This window comes from Struthio camelus, chromosome 3 (genome assembly GCF_040807025.1).
Source record: "Struthio camelus isolate bStrCam1 chromosome 3, bStrCam1.hap1, whole genome shotgun sequence".
In the NCBI taxonomy this organism is placed as follows: Eukaryota; Metazoa; Chordata; class Aves; order Struthioniformes; family Struthionidae; genus Struthio; species Struthio camelus.
The window spans coordinates 110,338,396-110,355,641 of NC_090944.1; the positions used below are offsets into that span (position 1 = coordinate 110,338,396).

Here is a 17,246-nt window from a genome sequence, read left to right on the forward strand (position 1 = left end):
AAGGTTAATTTGCAGAGCTGGTTACTTTAAAAACAGTTTATTTTATGGAGCATAATGACAAAGAGAACGTAGTTAATATTTCTTTATTGTTTCAGTAATTTCCTCTATTTTTGATGTGATACTTTAGATCCCACAAATGTCACACTTCTTTATTTACTACACTAGCCAATTCAGTGTGGGAATTTAACTTGAATATATTTATTTTGTTTTGGCTGCATTGTATGAACACAAATACAAGTTAGAACCTCAGACAATTTCTAGTAAGAAAATGCCTCCATGTGTACATTAGAAGACATATTTTGTAATACTTGCTATGGTGGTTTGGGCATAAATCTAGTTTGAGGATGTGTTCAGATTTCCATTTTTCTGCTCGTTCCCCATAATTTAAGATGTTCCCATCTGTGTGCCTACCCTCCTCCTGTCCTCACCCCACCCTCTGCACCCCCAGAAAGTAAAGAAAAAAGTAATAATTTTCTTTCACAGAAGAGCAGCACCAGGAGACCATTGATACAAAAACTAGAGCGAATACTTTGCAAATGGTTAAAATGTGCATTTATATATATTGAGAAAAGTGCCATTTACAGATATTTATAAATTAAAAATTCTGCTGCAAAAGTGATAATGGTAAACAGAGTCTTTTGGCATCTACAGAAGAAATCAACATCCTTGAAACTTTCTAGCTTTTATAGCTGAAGTTCTAGTAACACTGAGAAGTTACTAGTACTTGATAAAGATGCTATTGAATTAAAAAAAAAACACAGAAATTAAGGCCTGAGACTTTTTAAAATTGGGAGGAGGAGAAGGGAGCTCCAAATTTAAGCACATTAATTAGTGATCTGACTGTTTTTAAGCGGTGATCATCAGCCACCACTGACCTTTAAGTCAGTGAAGGCAGCTGAGCAGTTTAGCTTATTGTAATTGTTGAAACCCTTACATATTGTCATTAATAGATTAATAACGTCCTTCAAAAAATATTTAGAAAAGTAACTTTTAGATTCCTTTTTGTGGGGTTCCGGTCCTTTGCCTCCCCATTGTTTCTTTCCCTATCCACATTATTTATTTTATTTTATTTTATTTTGTGCCTGGTTTCTTTGACTGTTTCTTCTCTGCATGTGAAATGTGACTTCTCCGTCCAGCTGAGCAGCCCACTCCTCATAAATTTCTCTTAAAGGGTCTGAAATCGTTCTAATTTTGGCAATCAAATTTTTTTCTTCAACATTTGAGGTAACTACTCTTTTTGTCTGTGCCTTTAATCTCATAGGCAAAGAAGATAGAGACACTTCTAGAACTGATTCCTGATCATCTAGATATGGCAATTGCATACCGATACCTCATGAGATGTTATGGTAATTTACTGTTTTTGGAATAATTTTTTCAGTAAGAACCAAATCTTAATGCCTTGGAAAAGGTCATGGAAACCCTTAGAGCAGCAGTAGGATCTCGATTGTGCGAGCTGCAACTTATTTTACAATTTTACATCAATTTTACAAAGAGGTGGTGGTTTTGTTTGATAGGATTTTTTTGTTTAAGTTTGTTGGGCCTGTATGCCATACCAGCTATTAGACTAGAAAAATAACTAATGGACCCAAGCCTGAATCCTTTACAAAAGAAGCTGTATTACATTAAAGGATAGTGCTACAGTAGAGGGTAGGTAGTGGTTTCTTGGAATGGAAAAGAACCCTTCCCAACCTGTGGAGAGAATTACTTGGCAAATCTTTACAAATGCATCCAGACTTTTTTCTTGAAACATACAATATGTGTCTTAATTCTTTTATGTGTTCCAAAATCACAAGCGATTAGTTCTATCAGGAGTGTGCAAAAACCTTATTTTTATTAGTAAAAAGATTCTTTATACCTGGGTTAATTTGGCTAAAGTTAATATTCTAGGTGACTTCATTTGGATTTAGCCAAGTTGTTGATTTTAAGTGCTAACTGTTTCTTTTTATTGCTGAAATCAGAAGGGAACAGCTCTGAAAAAAATAGTGTCTTATTTAAATACATCCACTTACAACATTCACCTTTGAGAAACCACATACGTCCCCTCTGGCAACACACAATTGGAAGCTTGCGTCTACATGCCTGTGTCCTTAGCCTTGTATACTCTGACATGGATATAGCCTTGTATACTCTGACAGTTTTATTTATAAGGAGGAAATGTAATCTTCTTCATACGTATCTTACAAGCAAAAAGATAAAAGTGACAAACGTCTTAATGCTCTAATATGTTGCAGGGGAGATAAATAGGAATATTTTAGTAAAACATTTCAGAAGCAAATCCAGTGGCTTTGACCTTCTTCAGCTTATCAAAGTATAGTGTTAAAGGAATACAAACTTTTCTGTATTTAAATTATAGGAGTTACCTTACGATGTAGTGTCTGACTTGCAAAACTCACTTGCATAGTAATGTTCAAAACAGCAATTGCTGCAAAATCTTTTAGCCCTATAGTTTCATTCACAGGAAGATAAATTTTCTACTATGTAGTTGTTATTAAAAAAAAAAAAAAAAATCACATTTTTGTCACCAGCGTTTTACTTGCTGTTTTACACTATCAATGGCCCCTTACTGCTTTTACCTCAGTAAAAGTTCTCTAAGTGAACTGATTTTCTTTTTTAAATACTCACCAGCTACATCATAGCACAGCATTTCATGCAGAGATCGCAGAGAAGCCTCAATTGCGGTATTACACGTAAAACAGTGGGTGCCACCCATTGTTTCTTAGAGCATATTTAGCACACGAAGCCACGCTGTAAATGAACAGGTAGCTGCTGTAGTGACTTAGGCAGACATGTGCTTAGTTCATAGCAAGTTGTAGAGGAGGCGTTCAATACCAACATAGAGTTCTTAAAAGCTGTTCCCAGGTTAGCCTGTACAGGTCTCTTGTCTGTAGTAGCCAGACATTCATTCCTGAATCAGGTGAAAGAGTGCAGTTACTTGACACACTTTAGCAGGACTGGGTTGGATGAATCATATTAGGATGCTATATTTGCATTTTCCACTGCATCCTTCTATTTTAGGAAAAAAGGTGTTATCCTACTATCTGGATATCTGGAGAAGTGAAGTATGCCTTTTAGAAAAAGGAAATACCATGCAAAATCTCATTTGTGTAGTCTGTTAAACGCAATCTGTTAGCTCTTTTTTTTTTTCATACAATAAATCTATTCTATTTTAAAGAAATGGGAAGTTGATTTCTTTTAGAATTTCATTAAACCATCACTTCATGCAGTTTCTGTAGCCTCCCACATTTAAAAAGTAGCTCATCCACTTGCCAGATGTGAGTGGGAAGCCTTTTTTCTTGAGAAGGGGACCCAAGCTATCTATTTCTGCATAATTTAAGCTTTTTTTTTTCCCCCTCTCAAGGAAAAGGGATTTTTGTAGCCATTACGGTTGTGAAGACAACTTTCTAAATGTGAACAAATATAACTACTGGTATAGCAAGTTACTTCTGAGCCTGAGACAGCTCCCGTTCTTCAGATGTTTGAGTTTTCTCAAGCAACTAAATGAATTTATCCCGACTGTTCTCAGGATGCTAGGAACTATTATAGTGCTGCTAGGACCCTAAGGACAACAGGGAAACTGTCAGGAACTCCTTTAATTTCATCATGATGCTGCTTAAGCAAAGCTCTGAGCAGCAGAGAAGATTATGGCTAAGCATGGGGACAGAGGAGTCAGTGGAAAAGGAAGAGCACAGCAGAGACCGTCCGGTTTCTCCCCTTTCCCGCTTTACAGGGAGGAGAAATATACTCCGCTCTCCTACAGCTAGAGGTGAACAGATGATGGTGCCTTTTGTGGAATAACCAGCAAAATGTCATTGGTTACCTAAGCGGTGAAGGTTTATAAGAGTGTTAGCAGACTAGCAAAGATTTCCTCCTGTTCATTAGGATGAAATGTGGGTTTTCCTTGGGGTTTTGTTTTGTTTTGGTGAATGTCTGACCTTTGTCTGTCTTCCTTTAGTTCTGATGTAGCCCACACTTGCAACCGTAACAACATTCTGCCCTTACCTAAAGGAATTAAATTCTGTTCCAGAGCTCTTGAATGCTGAACTCAGGTTGTTTTTGTTCTAGATTTGTTTTTATTTTTCATTATTTGCTTCAGAAAGAGGCATATGGCTCTGCATCTCAAATCCTGGAGTGTTTTCACTGTTTCGCTCCCACTCTGCGGTTCCAGCACGTTCTGAAGGAATCCTTCGTGCAGCTTGAGAGCAAAAGGGAAAGCTGAAATGGCTATTATATTCAGTTTTCTGCATATATGAATTGTCAGTAGTCCTTTTAGAATATGTCTTAGGAAATAATGGAAATGAGGGACATCATGAAAATGGGTGAAAAGAGAAACTTTTAACCATTTTGGCGTTGTCATTTTTGTTTTTTTTTTTCCCCCCCTCAGAATTAGATGGGGACGTTGCTTCTGTAAAGGCTGTGTATGAGAAAACAAAAGCAAAGAATATACAGCTGCATGAGCTATCTCTGAAATCTATAGCAGCTTTTCTGAAAAAAGCAGGAGAGCCCGTCCCTTTCCCTGAACCCCCTGTGAGTATTTCCTAATTAAGAAATAGATCCGCAGAATTGTATATGTTCCATGTTAATAAAATAAATTGCATAAACAGGGATGAAATCTTTGCCGAGACTCCTCAAAGGAGGTAATGTATGAAGTACAGTGTTGTAGGAACTATGGTAATCTTGCATTGGTTTCGATTTGGGGGAAGAAAAAAAAACCTTTTGTGGCTTATTGTTTTGAAAGTACCTGATCCTTGTCAGGCACTCATCTACAGGTATATGTTTATCAGATGTCCTGTGGGCGTTTATCCCAGTGGTTAAAAAACTTCAAAGGTTTTTAGAATGTGTATTTCAGTAACAATTAATGGGGGTTAGTTTTCATTAATTACCTGTTTTATATCTAATAAAAGTTGTTGTATTGGTATGATGGGATTTTGTAGGAATTATTTTTTCTATTGCAGCTTTACTTCTAGCTTCTTTGCTAACAGATACATGCAACTGTGCAAGTATCTCTTATTTGAGGGTGACAAGTGGCGTGACACTGAGTCTGTCAAGACTGCAAATGCTTCTTTCACATTCCTTTGACTAACAGACTACTAGTACCATTTTAGCTAAATGCTAGGCTTTAAAGAGCTATATTTTTCCCTCTCCAAGCAAACTTTGTTGCCATTTGCTAACCCCTTCTTATGTTTTGACATCAGTATTTTTATATTGCTTTCTAGAGATTTGAATATGTACAGTTTCTCCATATTGCTTCATGTTAAATGTGATAAGGTTTGTGATAAAATGTGATAAATGTGATTTCTTTTTAAATTTTTCAAAGTAGAATGGGAGGAAATTTTGCCTCAAAATGTTTGCGTTAACCTGTTACCAGCTGCAGAGTTTTTTCTACAATTGTAACATTTATAATACAAATTTCTTTTGCACTGTGTAAATCTCAACCCTACAGTGTCGTCTGTATGTGTCTTACGTGCATTTAGAGAAAATAGGAGGATTTTTTCAAAGTCGCTGGGAATGATTCGTCATCTGATCTTCCTGTTCAATTATTTCTTTAGTATGACTTGATGCTTAAAAGCCTCTTATACTTTTTTCCTACAGAATTGCCGATTGCAGTTAAAAAGTATTTTCTTTTTTTTTTTTAAATGAAACTGATTATATTATCGCATTTTGTAACAGATGCTTCTTCATTATGCATTTTTGGCAAGGTTTTCTCTTTGCCTTTTATTCTCTCTCCCTGGTATTTCTCTTAATTATATAGACTTCAACACAGATGTAGTTTTTCATGACAGAGAATAATAGATTGCTTTTGTCAGGACATACGACTTTGTTCAGAATTAGTAACTTTTCAGTTCAAACAATGTTAAATTTGTTTATTCTGCTTTTCTATTTATAGGAGTCTTTCAAATTCTACATAGAAAAATGGAGGAAAAGAAGATCTGCAGCATCATGAACAAATGATCTTTTACGCTTTAGTTGTTTATGAACATGTTTAAATATTACATTCAATAAAAAATTTAAAAACCATGTTGTTCTGTGTAATTTTTAATATAAATACTGTGTTTAAGCAGCACTTTCCATAGCTATAATTAATAGAAACATTCATTAATTGAAATGCTTTTCTCCTGTTAAAATTGCTAGTGAAATATTAAGATGCAGTTTTTTAGGCTATTCCTCTATTTTGATCTTTGACCTGCTCTGACCTGAATTGTATTCTGGCTCCTGTTGCTTCATCAAATATGTATATATGAAGAAAGTTGCTAGAGATATATGTAACTGTAACTTAGCCAACTGTCCTGTCCTTCATTTTTCTTTCCCTGATCAATGTATTTTGGGGAGGAAAGTAGATTCACTTGTACTTACTGAGAAGAAATAAAGACATCTTTTGGTTAGATTTCTCCTGAATGTACTTCTGTGTAAAATATCTCGTTAGGGGGTTGGATGTTAGAGGGAGGTCAAACAAACAAACAAACAAACATTTATACCTTTTGCCTTAGCTTGTGTGTTGTACTTATGTAGAGTCTTTAATCCACTCTCATATGTATTAGTCCTGTTATTTATGGCTGTAAGAACTGCGTGTCCACTAGAAATGCTTTTTAAACAAGAGTTATGTTACTTGCAGGGACAGCACTTGTTTACGTGCTAGGAGACTGACAAACACGCTTTAGTTGTATAAATGTGGGAGTTTGCATAACCTATAAACCTGTGAAGTTTTACAGTCCGGAGTGGTGGGATCTGAAAATAATGCACTCCTCTAAACTACTAACATGAAAGGGTGCATAGGAAGTATGTCCTTTATCTCTGTGAATGATGATGGAAACCCCCAAATCTGTGTGTCAGTATCCCCAATGGAATAAAGTAGCAAGGCAGGTTTTAATAAATGTTATGATTTGATCCCCTAAAGCAAGGCTCCAAATGAGCCTTCACTATCTGTGAGTGTTTAGGTTTGTGGGTGTTTTTTTAATTGTTGGTTTTGTTTTGCATTTTTAGTTAATTTACTTTGTCTTTGTTAGGTTTTCTCATAAGCAAGCCTGTATAAGTCAGGAAGAAATTGGGACCTGATTTTTTTCAGTAAAATTTTAAGTTAACCTAAACTAGCGAGTATACTTATAAATGCACAGAGTATTCATATTGTACTGGGGAGTGGGGGGGGGGGGGAGGGCATAACTAGATGAGGCAGAAGGGAAGGATAAATTTATTTTCCAAGCAGACTGGTTGAATCCCAGCTATGAGCTTCGTCTGCTGCATTGGTCGTATGGCTTTATGATAACCTTCACTACTAGTATGCAGCTTTTTTTGTCCTCTCTTGGATTTGGTGAGGGTGAATCTCTGGTTTTAGAATTCACCTAGTAGTAGTAGTCTTTCAAGGACACTACTATAATCCAGAATGAGGTGGGGAGAGGTGAAAAATCCTGGAATATGAATGCAGATGGCTCTACATAGGAACTAGAAAATATACACTAGACAACATTCTCTACCTACGTGGTTTTAGCTATCTTGCACCTCTTGTGCCTGTATTACCAAGATCATGGCATTAACAGGTGAAATTTCTTTCATAACTTAATGGTTGTGTGCCCTATCTGAAAGCAAGGCTAAGCAGTACTCAGTTTATTTCATTTTAAAATGAAGCTACGTGAATTGTGTCTCAGTGTAATAGCAACATAATTGAAGACTGTGTCAACTAGTGTGCAACCCTTTCTCTAGTGCCACAGCTCTTGATTTTAGAGGTTATCTTATGAATCTCAATTTCACAGCAATAGCTGTGTTCCAGTAAGTGGAGTCAAATCTGAGCATGAGCCAAGGCAATAGGCCTTTTTGCTTTCTAAACCGGACTAGCAGTTTGAATAAGGAAGAGCAGTGAAATTATTACTTGAAGCAAACACTAAGTCATTGCAGAGGGAAGGGGTAATGGCAGAGGTCTGTAGATTTGAACCAGCTTTGCTGGCAAGGAGGAGGAACCCTATGTGGTGGTGGACCTTCCAATGCTTGACCAGGTGCAATTTATTGTCAGGTGCTGCATCCTTCATCAGTCCTGTGTTACGGTACTAGCAGCTTGTGTGTTCCCTGGCTGCTGCCTATCTCCACAGCTCTTCTGAGGCAGAAAAGAAACACGTAACGCAGCAGCATGGGCCTATCTGTCTAGCCCTGCCTTGGTAGTTGTGATTGTAAGCGTGCGCCCCCATTCACATCAGGCTGTGCCTTCTGGGGCACTTTTTTCTCCCATTGAAGCCTTTAGAACAAGTGCATTGCTGACCCCAGCTGCCTGCTGCTAGTGTCAGAGCTAGATGTCTGACCATGCCAGGGTCCTGTGTCTGTATGTTTTCTTGCAACTTGCTTGACCGGAGCTCTAACCGGATAATGGCCTATCATTTTATAGTTGCAACTTGGAAAGTAAATGTGAAGGTCTGTAACTGAAGAATGTAGATTACATTGCTCTTCTCTCTGAAAGGCCACTTGCTTTTTGAGCAACCGCATGGGAAGTCGTGGACTGAACAAGCCCACTGCCAAGGCAATTAAACCACAGGGTGAGCCGCTACTGAAGCAGGCTAAGAGCAAACAGCACCAGGGCTTTGTGGCAGCAATGGCACATGGGGGAAGGTGCAGGCTGACGACTTGTGACCATATTGCCATAGCCCTGGCCCACGGAGCTTAAATATTATTGTGGCAGAAAAGGGGAGGCAAGGATTATTCAGGATAAGGAAAGACTGCCGTTGTGTCATATTATTTCTGAATTTCTATTCCAGTAAATGTTTCATGTACAATTAAAGAATGATTGCACAGAGGAATATAGTCTCTCCTGTCTTTAAAATGTGGGACAGTGAGGGATTCATGCCAGCCTGGGACACAGTCATCTCAGTCTAAACCGATGTTGCACTAGGAAGGTTTTGCAGAATCGGCATTTGTGCCATCTCTACTATAATATGCTTGAAATGATAAGTTTCTTGTGCGTTGGTGTGCTCTGCAGCCCTATGAGCCTCAGCCATTTCAAGCATGAAGAAAAATACAATTTAGAAGGTTAACATTTCTTCACCAAATATGTAGGCAGTTTCATTATTTATTTAATTCTTTTTTTTTTTTTTAATATTCAAAGTGAGAAACCTGTAAGATGACAAAATGCAGAATGGCAGTTTTGTGAACTTGTCACAGTAATTTATTAGCCCAGATACAAAACTTACTCTGTCATACTGACCATAGCATTTTACTTATCCCTGTAAAATAGAATTATTTGCCACTGGCTAGTGGATAACTGGAATTTTGCAAGATTTAGAGCAGGTGTGGTATCCTGTAGGTGTCTGTGAGATAGCAGTGTGCTTTTCCAGAGGCTCCATGGGAAGCTGATAGTGTGCTGATATGAAGTGACCTGACACATTCCTGTAAAAAGTGAATTGTGTGAGCATGTATATGTTTGCCTAATAGTGTGTCTTGATTGGGTAGAGAGGACTGGAGGAAGCTTGCTGCTTGAATTGAGATGACTTAATGTCACTGCTGTGCCCTATGCTACGTTACGGACTCTCTTCTTTCCCCCACCTCCCTGTGGGGGTGGGAGGAGGTTGCTTTTTGTTTTTTAAGCTCAACAGAGGAAAAGTTTCCCCGTTAACTACAAATATAGTCACTTTGCAGCGTGATAATTATATGCTGTAGTTTTATCATTATCTACTAAAACAGTTCATTTAGCTCATTGTCTCCTGAGACCCTTTTCTATAACAAGAAATGTAGCTTGGTAGGTTAGTGGTTGTCTTTAGACTTCCTTAATATGTATCCACTGTGGAAAAATGAGTAGCTGAAGCAGTTGTATATTTGGCAGTGGCAGCTCGGAAGGTTTTCTGTAGGTGGTTACCTGAGTCAGCAAGATCCCCTCTGTAGTTCAGTGACGGCTTTGGTGACGGCAGGATCGTAAGTGCGTGTACTGGCAGAGGAAATGTGTCCACCAGAACGTCACAGTCTTTACTGCTGTTCTCAAAGGTGTGATACTTCCAGGCTCTCCAGGAACGCAATAGAAGAGGAAGTGACAGAAGCGACGAGGATGTGATGAGATATGTTTTGTTGTTTGACCGTTGTGAGAAATTTGTCTGCATCTAGAAGGAAAGTCCAATTTCCAGTGCCGTTATGTTGTTGCAGTAAAGGTGAAAAATGGGCATGAATTCAGCCTTTTACCAAAGATTTCTCTGAATTTCTTTAAATTGTTCTCATAATTTCTGTGTAGAATCAACTGCAAAATTATCTTTTCAGAATGGCTGCAGCCTGCACTGGCTTGCAGTACTTTTAGAAATCAATAATCAGAAGAAACCCAATATTGTCATTTAGGAGAGTGGCTCCAAATGAGATCATAACTGAATCCAAGGACATCATTCTGAGTCCTTGAATGAGTGTGCAGATCATCAGCTGCATGAGCAAAGTTCTAGGTTTTCCTTTACTTACAGAAATAGGAGCAAATATGGAAGTTCGAGATTTGGGTTTTCTCTACTATTTCCTGTAATTATCAAAAGGAGATAACAGAAGCTGTCTCATGCAGCACCCACTATAGACGGGCATTCCACTTGGTCCTACTTTCAGATACAACTATTAACACAAGGATTTTCATTGGCAGTCAAGGTGGTTAACAAAACCGCTGGGGACCTCTGCCTTTCTCTTGGCTCCCAACCTGTCCTCCTCATCCACTTTTCCGTAAGGATCCCTAGCAGCAGCAAGGCTGTTACGGGTGAGGAGGCAGCTAAACCCCACTCGGTGAAGGATCAGCGCTGCCTGGAACTAAGCCTGGTAAAGCAGGTCCCCTCTCTCTGCCTTTCCACCCCAGTGAGCCATGCTGCTGGTAGTCCTGCAGAAGACTTGAAGAAATTGAAGAAATAGGAGCCTCATAAAGTGCCAAAAATCACAAGGGAAGCTTGTTCCAACCACAGCCTCTTACACCTCATGCTCCTCCAACGAGAAAGCAGCTGTAGGAACCAGGTTCCTGTTGTTAGTAGTACAAAGAGTGGTTTGAAAGACTGAGTCTAACTACGGGACATTGCTTAGCGCTGGTGCTGTTGTGATTTCTTTGCATGTTCTGATATGTGACTTGAAATTAGGCAGTAACCAGAGCAACTGCATTAGGTTGCTGAGCCACTAGCAAGTATAGGCATACTCTGAAAAACCTCCTGCATAAACCAAAAATAAATCAAACAATTGTCCTTGTTACTTGCTAAGTTTCCTGGAATTTTCTTTTCATTAGTTTAGGTTGTAGCTTGAGCAGTTTACATATGGAAGTTAGCTTAGCTATAAAGCTTAATCATCTTTAGCAATTGTCAATTTTTAGGGCCTTCAGTGTCCTCTGTAAATAAAATTACACTCTAAAAATTTGAAATATGATAAAAAATGTATGCTTACTGGAAAATCCATTATGAGCCATGTATCTGTACGCTTTGCTTAAACAAGGCTTTTGCACTCCTTTGTGATTGTGTTGACTTAGCCTGATTTTGAACATTAATGTTCAGAGTGAGAGAGCTAGTAATATCTCATGTCACACCTGATTAACCGCTCAGCGTTCCACAGAGGAAAGCGGCTCTGATCTAGAGTGATAGCCGAATCCATATATTATGTTAAACTCATTTAAAAAAAAAACTCCAATTTTCATCTTTTCTTTATATTTTTAATGACAGTCCCATTTTTCATCATCTGCAGCATATATAAAATATTGTTTTCCAAATTGTTTTTATGCCTAGCAATACAATTTCTGTATTTGAGTGTCTTTCTCACTGTCATCAATAACATTATACATTTGTCTAAATTCAGCAAGTAAAAACAAGGTTGAAAACTATGTTTTATACCACTAGCTGCAGGGGGCATAAAATTACGGTAATTTGTGGCTTTACTGCTGTCAGTCATGCACAAGGGTTTTTTCAGTGGAAATTTATCATGCGTATGGCACCGAGGGTACTACAATGCTGCAATGCATTTTTATAGTATGAAAGCATTAAGAAATCCCCTGCGAAATGTGCAAAGCTAAATATCCATTCACCTTTCTTTCTTCTTGCTTTTGAAAAGGGGCAAATCCGAAGCACATGCGTCCAAATCATTTGGCAGGCCTGAGCCCTACTGAGATCAGAAAGTGTGCTTTGCCAAGTAACCATAATACGCCGCCAAACTGCTCTCTTACCTGATTATTCGGAGAAGAAGGGGCTTCTCTGAGAAGGCCAAAGCAGCCATACCGTGTGATGCAAAAGGCCAGTGTCATTTTGCTCAGGCTTACCCGCAGAGGGGTGTGGGGATGTTGGCTTTGTGATTGCTCCAGCTGACCTGAAATACCATGGCAGCCTCAAAGGGCGATGCCAGCTTGCATCTCTATTGCTAGGAATTACAAGCCAAAAAGTTCATTAGGGGTATGCTAAAAAAGCAAGAATGCCACGAGCTCTCTGCCTGTCTCAGCTGAGATCAGATGCTCTTGGGGCAGTGGCTGCCACGTTTCCCCTTTGACTTACCAACCTGCGAATCTAATCTACGCTGTCCCGTGCTACGTCCTGCTGGCGACAGCAGTTAATTAGGACCGTGTATGTCCTGTTTTTGAAACTTTTCAGTTTGTACACTATGTTTCATTGTTGGCTGTTTTGGAACTCTACTTTTTTGGCTTCATGCTTTTCTCCAATTTCTCCACTGTTATAAAGGAATTGGCTATTTTAAGTAACCCTTGCAAAACATCTTGGCGTTTACTGCAAAGCAAGAGATTAGCTAGTACTTGATTCTTTTAGGGCGCTCTGTTTGGTATCGAGATTTGCATCATGAGAAGGAAAACTTACTCTGATCTTGTCAGGCACAAACTGCTGTTAGAGGTCACAGTGGCATTTCAGAGGTGCTCTAGTTTTTCTTCTGACCTTGTAGATGAAGCATGAAGTCTTTTTTATTTAAAAAACAAAAACGAGCAGAAACGCTCTTCTAAGCTTTCTCCCTGAACCTCCCAGTAAATGAAAGCAAGTAAAGAGTGTCTTGAGGAATGATGACGTTAACGAACATGTTGTGTATTGTTACCAGGTACTGGGAATTTATTGTAAATATGGTGTTCTGTAGGTTTAGCTTTTGACTATTTGTGAATGTTTATAGGTCTCCAATTACTATGCATTTGTTTGAAAACTCAGTACTGAAGTGATAGGAGAACATCTTGTGGGCTTATTTGTCTGTGTACAAAATACAAATTCTTTTTGGCGCAAGCGGCATCGTTTGGTTACTCGCTGTATGAGTTCTGGCCAATATTTTAACGTTTGTGCCTCTAACCCCACTGTTAAAATATATGAAAAATTTAAGTGAGGCAGAAACAGTACTGGGATATGCTAATAAGGCTAGCAAATTGTGACTCTGATTAGATGCTTCAGAGTAGCAAAAGACCCGAGTGTGCTGGTGAGGAGAGATGCTGGTTCCAGAGCCGTGGTGTGGAGGTTCAGGAGGTCCTTTCAGCTGCAGTTTCTTATCATTGGAAGTATTGAAAGTATCAACTTGTTGTGACCATGAAAGAGAAAGAATACCAACATAATTTGCAATTCAAAGTAAATCCGTATGTTTGATTTGATGAAAAATCAACATCACTAAATAGTTTTATATTTAATTACATAAACTAGCAACAACACTTGTAATAATTATGGATCCAGATTCAGATTGCTTGCTAGATATTTTCTGAAAAAAATTAGCTAAATGTGTGTGTGTGTGTGTGTGTGTGTGTGTGTATGTATATATATATATATATACACACACATATATACGCAAGCATACTTACACACACATGTATTGTATATCTGTGCCTGCATATACATGTACATATACATACATGTATACACACACATGCACATAAAGAGATATATATATATACAAACACACTTTTAAAGCTCATCGATTCTTAAAAGGGTTAAGTAGTTTTAAAATTACCTCAACCCACTGCTTAAACATTGTTGCCTTAATTAATAGCTGCTAACATATGAAGGGCTTGTCTTGGCTCTCAGATTGGAAAAAAAAAAATGCAGCGTGTCACAGAGCTCCATGTACACTGCTTCTTGTCTACTGCCATTAAAATTAATCATTATGGCTAAAACCTGAAAGGTTTGTTATTTCCGGTACAAGTGGGCAGATCAGCAACTGTAATTTCTTACACATAGATTATCCCCACATAGTGTATCACCTGTGACTTTTTCTAAAGTTTTTTGCTTTTTGGTTCTTGCTTTTTTTTTTTTTTTGGACAAGCGAGTGGCTATTGATACCTGTAAGGGATGGATTTAGCATTTCTGAATGCAGCTTGCAATGAACAAATACGGGATGGAACTTCTAACAGCTACTTATTAATTTCACTTAAGCAGAGTGAAAGCTAGTCCTTTCCAAACGACGAGTTAAAAGTATTTTGGAGGACTGCCATTATACCTGAGCCAATATGCAAACTAGTGTTTTTATAATCCATTTTCCTATGCTAAAAAAGTTTGTCTCTTTTGCTACTGGAGAGACTGCATAAACTTGGAGTGCAGGTTGGGGAATTACTTCCCACATCGCTCCAATTTCAATATTTTAAGCAATTAAAAACAACATTTTTCTTACCCGTTTTTTTGCTATTGTCCTCTAATACATAGGGGCATTGTAACACACTGCTTTATTTTTACAGTATCCATATAACCAATAAATATTTTTTGGCTTCTAAATTTGATGAATTAACTTCTCTTTACAAATACTGGTGTTGCTTATATTTGAGGTTCTCATTCCCAAATCTGATGTGTATGCAAACCCAAACCCGATAGCACACTGCAATCAGCTCATGCATTGGCCAAGTCAAACAGCAGCCAGGCAAAATGTCTAACGTGGAACTCATAATCAGTTAAATGTTATATCATTTAAAAACCAGTGATCTGCAACTGTTCAAGTTTTGCATCGACTTTGTTGCCTGTAGCAGCAGGGACCATGATTCTTAACTGAGGAGGTCTTTTTGGTATCGTCTTGGGTAGCGTAGAGGAGAGCAAGGGTGATAGTGGGTGAACCTTTGGGAGGACAGTGTTGCTCACCTGGCAGGTAATGATCTACTCTGATGTAAAATCTGCCTTACCACGTTTCTTAAGTTACAACAAAATCAACCTTGTCACATATGGAAGAGTGAACGTAATGAGCGGTGTGTAGTGCCTGGCTTGTGATCTCCAGTCGCTGTGGTGGCAGATGGTTGCAAACTCCTGTAATTGCCGTTGTGCTGGCTGAGGAAGCACAGGGAGGGCACATGGACTTCTGCAGACAGAGGGGAGTCTAGGGCAGAGGAACGGCTACCCTGAAATTTGAAAAGCAGTGCTGACCTGAAATTAGACGATGACATTTAGCCTTTGCTGGAACTCACAGGAAGGTGTTTGTTCCCTCACAGGCCGCTTTTTTGCAGCAGCAGCTCTGCTATGGCAATGTGAAACCTTTTCTGCACACAGTTAACATGAAGCGGGACAGGAGCGGAGGAGACACCAAAGTCCATAACGTAATCTTCGCTGCGTGAGAGGTGCATAATTCCACCTCGACTCGTATTCTTCCTCAGCTCCTCGTCGTGCGAGTGGGGCAGGTTGCGTGTCACCCGCCCACTCTTCGCTGTGCTCTTCCCTGTACACAGCCCCACGGCATGCTATTGTTAGGTGTGAACACTAATTGCTGGTGTTTCAAGGCTCCTATCTTCTTATTGCTAAAGCCTGTAACAATAATCACAGCCTATATTCCCCATCCTTAGGCATCAAGGAAACAAGATATGTTCATAGGCAACCTGCCAATGTAATTGTAGTATATCGAATGGGAGCCTTTTCTGTGTAAACACAGGCCTGGCCACATCCTATGATAGCTCTTCCTACACCCCATACGATGGCTGTTCCCAGGCTCACAGCGCAAGTCCCCATTATGTATGTATCTACCCTTGTCATAACACCACCTCTGAAACACTCACACCGTTTGGTCCTTCTGCATAATGTTAAGAGGGTGGAATTTTAAATTGAAAAAGGCTGTTTAAGTAATGTCAGCAGCCTGACTAATTTCACAAAAGGAAGGAAATTCAAAGTTAAGGCTATGGTATATTCTTATCTAGATGCCTGAAGATTTCTGTGCATGACAATATGCCTCTAAAATTCAGAGCTGTCCCTTATGTCTTTAATTTCTCCCATTGTCTCTCTCCTTTTTTTTATTAAACATCAAAGTGAATTCACAACAGAGAGTCAGCCTAGAATTTAATCCTCTAAATACCTTGAAAATAGAGGTTGAGACTAGAAGTACCAATATATACCCTTAAAACTTCAGTGTAATATAAAAGAGATTCTAATCACAACAGATCATTACAAAGAAGAGTAAACCACTTTAAAAAATTGAGTGTCTTAAATATAATAAAAAGGAATAATTAAGAATCAAACAGGAAGCTGCTATTCTGACAATTTAATGATGCTGAATTGGACTGAAAGAATTGGCTTTGCTATTAGAAAGCAATGGAAATCTGATAATTTCAAGATGGCACTAGAATAAGATCAAGAGTATTTTACAAAATCATATGAAACAGAACCAGAAGGGAATGGTAGAACTTGCCTCAGAAAAGCCTTGGAGTGTTTTGAATTCTCACTGCTGCTTAAGGCTGGAGCTGTTGGGTGGTTTTTTTTTTTTTCAGATCTACTTAAAGTCTTTTAGACTAGGGTCTTCCTTGGAATTCATTACTGTGTGGCCCCTGTGGAAAGCAATGTGGCAGCCCTATTTGCCAAATGGAGTTAATAAAACATTGATGGTATTTCATTTTTATTTTTTCTTTTTTAAAAAAAATTGGATTTACATAACAATATGCAGGGCATTATACAGCTGATTATACTAGAAGTTTTCAAGTGTGCACAGCACATCGGTAAATGAAAGCAGAAGATGTACTTTGGGTTTTTTTTTTTTTAAGATGTATACAAGCACATAGCTATGCATCCAAACATTGTAAAAATAAGCAAGCTAATCATACAAAATATTTGCACAACTGTGTACCCAATGTGCAGGTGTGCTTACCATGACTGCTTGTGCATACAGTCATTTATTTGCCCTTATCTAATTTTCTGACCATTTGACTTATGACTACGTATAGGTAAGTGCATAGTTACAAGCATTTCGTAGACTGCACCATTAGATTTTTAGTTACTGGGTGGATAGGTTTGACATTTTCTACCTGGGAATCTTAGGAACCAAAATTGCCAAATTGCTGTGATGTGTATCAGCATGGAGAAAGATGTGATTAATAACAGTCTGTTTGTATGTATGTATACTGTAAAAATCGATACAAGAAG

The 17,246-nt window shown here is 38.5% G+C and overlaps 1 protein-coding gene across 3 annotated transcripts in view; it reads left to right on the forward strand.

The window, feature by feature from the left end:
* LRPPRC (leucine rich pentatricopeptide repeat containing) overlaps positions 1-6,015 on the forward strand; it is a 93,643-nt gene extending 87,628 nt beyond the window's left edge. For all 3 annotated transcript variants that reach the window (XM_068939659.1, XM_068939658.1, XM_068939660.1), the window contains exons 36-38: positions 1,262-1,346; positions 4,382-4,524; positions 5,885-6,015. In XM_068939659.1, coding sequence (XP_068795760.1) covers positions 1,262-1,346; positions 4,382-4,524; positions 5,885-5,941 — 285 coding nt within the window. In that variant the 3' untranslated portion in view covers positions 5,942-6,015. The remainder of the gene's footprint in view (positions 1-1,261; positions 1,347-4,381; positions 4,525-5,884) is intronic.
* The last annotated feature ends 11,231 nt before the right edge of the window (positions 6,016-17,246 follow it).